The sequence below is a fragment of the Trachurus trachurus genome (genome assembly GCF_905171665.1).
Source record: "Trachurus trachurus genome assembly, chromosome: 6".
Lineage (NCBI taxonomy): Eukaryota > Metazoa > Chordata > Actinopteri > Carangiformes > Carangidae > Trachurus > Trachurus trachurus.
In genome coordinates this window covers 9,703,700-9,712,544 of record NC_139897.1, presented here as the reverse complement: position 1 = coordinate 9,712,544, position 8,845 = coordinate 9,703,700, and the positions used below count along the sequence as shown (strand labels likewise).

General features: G+C 39.6%; 1 protein-coding gene across 1 annotated transcript; it reads right to left on the bottom strand.

The window, feature by feature from the left end:
* Nucleotides 1-4,626: 4,626 nt before the first annotated feature.
* On the bottom strand, nucleotides 4,627-8,686 carry LOC310986977 (aldo-keto reductase family 1 member D1-like). Its single transcript, XM_083973115.1, has 9 exons — nucleotides 8,401-8,686; nucleotides 8,004-8,171; nucleotides 7,792-7,908; nucleotides 7,172-7,249; nucleotides 6,277-6,399; nucleotides 5,598-5,707; nucleotides 5,097-5,262; nucleotides 4,836-4,918; nucleotides 4,627-4,688 (listed from the first exon to the last, which is right to left on the bottom strand). Exons 1-9 carry the CDS (start codon nucleotides 8,491-8,493, stop codon nucleotides 4,646-4,648), a joined length of 981 nt encoding a protein of 326 aa, XP_083829241.1. The 5' UTR covers nucleotides 8,494-8,686; the 3' UTR covers nucleotides 4,627-4,645.
* Nucleotides 8,687-8,845: the final 159 nt, after the last annotated feature.

The following is an 8,845-nucleotide window of genomic DNA, read 5'->3' as shown; positions in this document are numbered from 1 at the left end:
GTAATTAAAACATCACTCCTTGCTCCAACGAACATCCTTAATTCAGCCCCCCGGAAAACAGCCTTTATTCCCTCAACCAGATTCCTTCCTCACAGACCCAGTAGCCCATTCAGAACATTTTCCCACCACAGGGGTCTAGAGTGGCCCAGTTCAAGGCATTTGTTACAAGGTCACAATCCAGAGGGTCTTTTTTGGAGGTGGTCATGGGGGGAATAATGTGTTTCTGCTTTCCTTCCTCACTCCTCCCACCACCACCAAATCAAATTACAATTCAAGACACGGACACATTAGTTTTCTGTAGAAATTAAGCCGCCTGCTTGACTTTAGTTTTGGAGCAGTTTTGACTTTAAATGTGTGATCAACCTGTTTAAAATGAGTCATACTCTCTCGCTCTTTTTAAAAAATAATTCCTCTGCATTTTTCAGCATTTGTGTAGGTTCTACCATGGCTGTGATGTTGTGACCTATCACAACAGCAGAATCAAAGAGCTAATCAAAGAGAATGCAAGATAGAGCTGCATTTATAAGGAAAACAGAAACTATGACCTTAAAACCATATTGTTTTCACATGCTGTTTGATACATTTCCATGACCTCAATTTAGTTCAGTTCCCAGTTATACTGTGGGTAAAATATCAAAATGTTGAGTTCAGAGACATGCACACAGGCTGCATTCAGAAACTGAGCCTTGAAAGAAGCCGTTCGTACAGTAGCTCTGCTACTTTGTGATGTCACAACGAAGCACTCAGGGCTCTCAGGCGAACCTTGACTGAGATTAGTTTTCCGGTTCTTGAAAATACAAACACGTTTTCTTATGAATATTGGAGCACCATATAAAGCAAAGTGTAAAATTTTTAGCTTTTTCTCATTGTCTTTGTGCTATGCTAAGCTAGGCCAGAAGGTCAATAGCCTACTGACAATAGACATATTAAATAAAAATGGTGTATCAATCTTCTCATCTGTTGGCAAGTCAGTGAAAAGTTCTCCTTTGCCAAAGTATTTCTTTAAGATGAATAAGCGACATTGCCCCACAGTGAAAATTTAAACAAGAAACTGTTGTGGATGATAGTCACGAAAAACTGTTAGCTGTTATTATTAAGTGGTTTGTGATAGAAGTGTAACTGTTCAACTATTTCCTTCTTCTAAGTCATTTGTTACTCTCTCATCCAGAGTCATAGTCATGCTTGCAAATATGCATGGGACAGAAGAAGACAAAAGAGAACAAAACAACAGAGGGGAGCTCACTAATGAACTGTATTTCCTCACTCTCTCTGCAGCATCCTGCTGCTCTCTAACTGTACGGCCACAGGTCACTGCTCAGATTGAAGTCTGTTTACTTGAAAGGTCCCAAACTGTCTCTTCAGATCAGACTCAAACACACTGATTCATTCAGATGTGTAAAAGCATTTGGTTTACAGTTCATGTAAAGAGAGTTTAGAATATAGTTGTGGTGGAAAATTGCTGTGATTGGTATTCCCTTTGTAATAAGTGGTAACATAGTCATAGTAGTTATAGTAAGACCATGTTGCGATTCTGTTAACTCCATTAGTGAAGACATTTGTGTACTGACCATAATAAACCTGGGGACAGAGGAAGGACTCTAGGATGACCCACGTACTAACTGATCTAGGTTGTAAATTCCTATAGGTACAACAACAACTGGGGTAGCCATTCGTTGAGTAACACATCTGTTGACTTGGTTTATTGTCTGGGAAGGCTAGAAGTGCTTGTAGTAATGAAGTAACCAGAGTCATAAAGTGGGGTATAAGAAGGGGCTGCAATCTCTGTTCTTGGGGCACTACTCTTTTTTTTTTCTTTATGTAAAGCACATTGAGTTGCCTTGGTATGAAATGCGCTATATAAATAAAGATGCCTTGCCTTGCCTTGCCTTACTCTGAACTGCTACCTGCCATGTAGTTCTGTGTTCTGTTCCCTTCTCCCCTTCTCTGTGGAGAATGGAGAATAAACTTGGGTGCATGCTACCTCTCCTGTCTTGTTCTTTGACTCGCCACCGGCAGAACCAAAATTTCCACGACATAACAAACAGAGGATCACCAATAATCCTTGTTAATGATTAATATCAGGTCAGGTTGATCCAAGAGATTGCACACTGGAGGGTACACTGGCTAACCTGAGGTCAGTGGAAGGACGGCCGGCCATGTGTTTTAACTGGATGACAAGCTTGGAAGATCAAACTTTATGTTATGAAGTCTCAAAGGATGTGTTGACCAGATTAATGCTTCAATCTTTTCTCCATTTTAAGGTTTCTGTGAGGTGTGAAATGATCAGCTGTGGCATATAAAAATATTCACCTAAACCCCTCTCTAAAGAGGCCGCCTTGACTGACGGATTTCTTTACAGGAGAAGTAAAAAATTTGGCTGCTTCATACAGACATAAACAGACCAATCACTCATAATAAAATCCCCACACAGGCAAAACACTACTGACAGCTCCATACTTTCATTTTGTGGTGGAAAAACATCTGCCTTTCCCGGACAGCCATGGAGAAAACTGGCCATGATGGTTAAAGTAGGTAATAGGTGTGTACACAGAGATTACACAGTATGTCAACATTGTGATGATGGATTTGATCTGACCAAACTCATTTACCCTCTCTGACCAAACAAGATGCAGAGCGAACCAACTCACAGCAAAGTCTGACAGACTGTTTTCAGCTGTGGTCTCAATTAAAGGTAAACGCCAGCAGAGATTTGTCATGTCACACAATGAAGAAGAATCATAAAAAAAACACGTAACGTATTTATCCTTAATTATTGGAATGAAAAAAAAAAGTGTTACGTTATCCATACTACAGTTTGACATTTAAACGTTCTGATCATGAAGTTTAAAAAGTGTCCTGAATGTTACAGGAGTCCAGCTGATGCATATGAACAATGCTCACCTCTCATGAAGCCATGAAGTGACCAAACTGATTTCTGGCTATGTCATATTTTGAATTTATCCTCTATTGCAAGGGTCTTCAATGTTTTTCAGACCATGGACCCCCAAACTGATGAAGAGGTGGAACAGAGACCCCCTACTACATTAAACTTATTGTATATTATATGAAACTAGGCCCATGTATAAACGTACCTTTTTATTGTGCATTCAGTACTAAGCTTTTCAAATTATCTATCTATCATATACAGTATTCATGTTTTTATTTTGATTGGTAGCCTACAGGTACAGTGAGTAGGGTGGCCATGCCCCTGTCATTTTTAAACAGACCTTGTTATGTAACTGATACCTATGCCAAAATCAACAATGTCTGCATGATAATCATGCAGGCAAGCTACTCAAATCGACGTTTTTATTTGAAACATTAATGTGGAAACTTAAAGATATAAAACATTATCTAAGCAACCATAAATTTCACGACCCCCCTGCAGCACCTCTGCAGACCCTAGGGGTCACGGACCCCCTGTTGAAGACCTCTGCTCTACTGGGTTGTGAGTTCATGAGTGTTCTGAGAGGAATATGCATACATACATATATATATATGTACTGTAAATATACTATGTTATACAACCGCCCCTCTGTTATGTCAACACAAAGTCTTGTGTCTTTCAACACAATACTCAGCCCATAATTCCTCTGAAATGTTTGGACAGCAGGTCAATGGAGGTTTTAGAAAGAGACTACTTCAACACACATGGCAGTGTTATGGTTGAGTTTTTCTAGTACATGCAAAAAGCAAAAAATCTCTGCATTGGACATATTTCATTCTCATTGCTGAAATATACAGATGTGGCAGCTGGTAATTCATCCATTCTAATCAGTGCATATCTTCACATGAGGACAGTATATTTCCATCCATCCTTGCCTTACTGTGTCAAATGTTTTTACTTTTAGCTTTGGAATTCAGGATAATCCATAATAATTACCAGCTTTTCTCAAATGCTCTTTTCCTGCTACAGCTGTCAGAAACACTTAACCTCACCTTACCACATATGTACTGTACATTCATCTCGATTAGTTACATCTATTCCCGAGCCCTCGCCACTCAAACCTTTATGTCCTCACATAATTGAATATAGCTGGCATTAGGACTTGTATAACTCCCAGCTTGTGCTATAGGCTATATGTATCTGTACTGTTTGCTCTAACCAAGCTGATTTGCCTGGACATGGACTTACAGGACAGGACTTTGGTGGAGTCTTGAATGTAATTTATACATAAAGTGATGAGGCGCTGTATGGCCCCTATAAAATGGCCATTGGTAGCTGATGTATCTTTTTCAACCCGAGAAGCTACAATCCACATACTACAACCATATTTATTTTGCCACATTACATTGAATTTGACTTATTTTTCAATTATAACTTTATTCATAGCAGCAGTTGCTCAATTCCATCTCAAATCAGTTGAAACAACAAACTCCCTTCAAAACTGCATGCAAATTAAGACTAATATGAGACAAATATAGTTTATTATCTCAGATCAGAGATGTGTATTATCCTTGAAAACCTTCTTCTGTTTGTTGATCTAATTCTTGCTTTCATCTTTTCCATTCTCTGTGAGCTGGAGCCCTCTAGTGTTTAGTGTGAAAATGTACCAGTATAAACCAAGAGGGCTGAAGCAGACTTTAAAGTCCATGTTTTGTATACAAGTAAAAAAAAAAAAAAAATAGAGAAAAAAGAACAAGTTTAATATTCATCATGAAATGGGTACTCTGGATGGTCGCTCCACCTGTGGAAAAACAAAAAGTGTTGTTATTTCTCAGCATGGCATGAGAACCTTTCCTTTGATGTTGATAAAAGACAATGCAACACAATCGTATTTGAAGTATAGCTGATGAATAACATAAAGATCAGGGTCAGTTCAACTCGTACTCACATCAGCAGCTCCACAAAACGAATGTTTTTGTTCAGTGCTTCAATGGCTTTCATTTCTTCCTCAGTGAGCGAGAAATCAAATATCTGTATCAAAGTAGGATATGGTTTTATAACATCATTCTATTTTGGAATAGAATATAATAGTGAATTTGGAGTTGACATCCATTTAACATTGATTTTTATGTCCGTAATCAACACTACACTACTATATCCAGCATCAGAAAATCTAAGCAGTGTATACTGTTCATATTAATAAACCCACCTGGAAGTTGTGTTTGATCCTCTCGGGACTGAAGCTCTTAGGAATCACCACGACACCTCTCTGGACATTGAAGCGCAGAGCCACCTGAGCACTGCTCTTGTTGTACTTTTTCCCAATGGACACTAGCAGCTCATCCTCCAGCAGGGGAGGACATTTCACATTCACCCTGAACCACACACAGAAGAGAATACAGATGATGCCAGGACAGAGACAGAGAAAAAAATCAGTTTTCTGTCGTTAAGTTATAATAACAACCCTGCAGTGGCATTTTCTTCCATCTTTAAGCCTTGTGCTTTCCCTTTCCTTTGTACAAGTGTGACTGAGAAGTGGGGCTGATGACTTATCATGCAATTGTCTATAAATTCTGCCCAGAGTTTGTTTTCACCCTCCCATCAATGGAATACCAGAGGAATCAAAACACTGCAAAAAATTTCAGCTGCCAGCAGTTCATGTATAATCACGTATACTGTATATGTTGAGAAGTGCGTAGAACCTACTCACCAGGATGCATCTCTAGAGGAGCCAATTGGGCAGTAGCCAACAATCACAATGTCGTTCTGACGACAGTAGTCCAGAAGCTTTGGCTGTGTGAAGTATGGATGGCACTCAACCTGCAGGTGAGTGAGCAGAAAATACATCATCATCTAAAATTAGTGACCTGTGCTCTTTCTTGCCAAGACAAATTGAAAGGAAACTGAAAAAATCCATAAACTTAAATAACTTCAGATAAAGAAATATTTCTTTTGAGAGAGTCTTACTGTTTTCTGACAGGGGAATACTATCACAAATAAACATTAGAGGAAGCAAAGGATACACAACTACACTATAAATCTTGCTGCAGTGTATGTATGTGTATGTTTGTATAATTGGACCAAGTGAGGAGAGAAAAAGCCAAAACTGCTTTCAATCATCTCACTAAGTAACATTGAATCATTTCATCAAACAACTTGAATTTGCTCTCAGATTTATTGGCAAGCTGTCACTTGATTTTCTTTAAACATTTGCTGAATAGAAAACAGAGAATTCTCAGAGGCCCTAAGGTATGAAAAGCTAAGCATTGCAATCTATTTAACAGACTATAAAACTACTGTATCCTGTAATATGCAACAGTATAATCTACGATATCATGTGTATGATGTCAGTGTGAGGGCTAAAGAGAAAAGGTGGGGGGAAGGGTCACCTGGTTGGACACAGGCTTGTGTTTGAGGCCAGGTTTATTCAGCAGCAGCTCCAGCTGCCTGCGGTTGAAGTTGGAGACTCCCAGAGACTTAACAAGTCCTGCGTCTTTGCAAGCCTCTAAAGCCTGTCGAGAATAAATGATTTATATCCCCTCAAAGACTGATAGTGATTATCTTTACAGACTTACTGAGACAGTGGAGAAAAACAAAGCATAAAACAGGGGAGAGGAAAAAACAGAACACAGCTTGGCTGTTTACGACACTCTCCTCGACAGTTTCTGATACTGCAGCACAAAATGTTCTGGCATCAACAACCAAGTATGAGGGGATATCACATGCCAATTGCAAAGTGGTTTCACATTATTCATTTTTGTTTTTAATATTTGTGTAACTATTTTAACATATAGTGCATTATAGGCTCTGTTAAAATGTACAGAAAGAAGAAGGGCCAACAAATAAATGTACACCTCTTTCAGAAACCAGGATGTACAACTCAGAGGAGAATAGAAACCATGGCTACTCTGACATTTAAACACCTTATCTGGTTTTGTCAACCATCGCATGGCAGCTGAGATTGTGAGAAATCAAAACTCATGATCACAAACCCGGATAGTGTTATGCTCACACATAAATAACCAGTTTTTAATATTCCATGTGGCACTTCAAACAAGATAAGTCTCAAAATCAAGATACTGATCCACATGTAAACTCAGCGATAACACACGGGAGGACTCAAATTGCACTGACTTGACATTGTATTAGATAGTTCTAGTTAAATCTGATTATCGTGTTGTGTAAAGGTATCTTACAAATATCCTAGATATCACAGACAACAGGGGGAGCTCAGCAAAGTCATCAAACAACAGAATCTTGCATTGTCACTTAAACTGAACTCACCTCCCAGGTTGCACAGAGGTCTGTGTGGTGGTAGATGTATTTTCCATCCTGGTCTTTTGGATAGAACTCATTTCCAGGCTAAAATTTCAAGCACAGTTAAATTCATTCTTCTATTTTAAAGGCATAAGAGATTGTGCTATGGTGGCATGAGATGGTTTATACTGAAGAAGTGATAAAAAATGATAGTGGAGAGATGCCGGTGGCTTCAACTTGACACAGCCGGACCATTCTAGTCGCCCTGTCTTACCTACACAAACCACCAGCTGTGTAATCTCATTCCAAACCTATAAGCATGATCCACATTACATACACTTGTTACAGTTACCATGCATAGATATGACTGTATAATAAAGGCATAGATTCGTATCATCTAACTGTACTGTATGTAATATAAGGTCATTGAGGTGTGTCAATACTGTAGGTCTGGCTTGCCATCCTTGCCAATTCTATTCTTCTTTTATTTTCAGAGGTAGCTTCTTGTTTCATCCTGTTTAACAAGGGAAGGTATTATCTAAATGAAACACTACCACCATGTGCATGTGCAAGGGCAATGTTCAGGAGGACAGCAGATAAGTTAGCTGCCATATACTACTATATCTATATGTGCATTGCATCCATACCATGAAGGCCATCGGGAGCTCGATGATATAGAGGTCCACATAGTCTAGTTTCAGGGCTTTCAGTGTCCTCTCCAAAGTAGGCCTCACCAACTCCGGTGGATGGAAGGTATTCCAGAGCTGAGGGACAGAGAACCCAAAGTGAATTTGGGAAAACGCTTACCAGTGAGAATTACATTCAGAAATAACATTATGACTTCTTCAGAGCATATTACCTTTCCACAGTAAAAGATGTCCTCTCTTCTGACCGTTCCGTCAGCAATCTTCTCTCTAATAGCTTGACCCACTTCGTGCTCATTGAAATACACCAGCGCCCCATCGAAGTGCCTGTAACCCACATCTATGGCCAACTTCACACAGTCAAGTGCTGTGCCTCTGGGTGTCTATAAGAAACCCAGAAAAAATGTGAAAACCTAGTTGGATTGATCCGTGCTGTAGTTTGTGCAAACATGCATACTACGACATTTAAAATGTGCTATCTTCTGTTGTGTTTACTCACCGCAGTTATCACAGCAAGCAATAAACAGTGACACTCCTGTGTTATGGTGAGTGCACCTGTCGTTAACAATCCAGGTTCATGTCTAAATGTGGAAAAACAAGCAGTCTCCTCACCGTTCGAGGGTCCCCATAGGTGCCCAGTCCCAGAAGTGGAATACGGTTTCCATCACTGAGAAGAATACTGTGGCTCTCTGCAGTCAGGTTCATGTGTGCACTAAATGTGAACAAACTGAACTACTCTCCAGCCGGGCCGAGCAGATAATGCAGCGTGTGACCTTGAACACTGAACCTTGATACGCAAAGTTACAAACACTTCGGTTGGTGGCTTCTCCCTTGTTCACACACAAACTAGAACAGACACAGCATGAACTCGGTGAATCTTGACATTTTACAACTGTGGCACACTGCTGTGTCTTTCTCAGTCAAGAAAATGGGGGAGTCAAAGGTTTATTTCAACAGTAAACAACGTTTTGGTCCATACTGTTGCACAATCTTGTGTAAATATTTATTACACAGCGTTTCAGCATGCTTTTAAATCACTACTACAAATAGGGACTGG

Bases quoted from the DNA above. Each gene is read 5' to 3' on its own strand.
- LOC310986977 (XM_083973115.1), bottom strand. From the start codon at position 8,493: ATGAACCTGACTGCAGAGAGCCACAGTATTCTTCTCAGTGATGGAAAC. The intron at 5,708-6,276 runs GTGACCCTTCCC...ACTCACCTGCAG, and splicing joins ACAAGCCTGTGTCCAACCAG to GTTGAGTGCCATCCATACTT. The intron at 4,919-5,096 runs GTGGGTTTATTA...ACTTTGATACAG, and splicing joins GGATCAAACACAACTTCCAG to ATATTTGATTTCTCGCTCAC.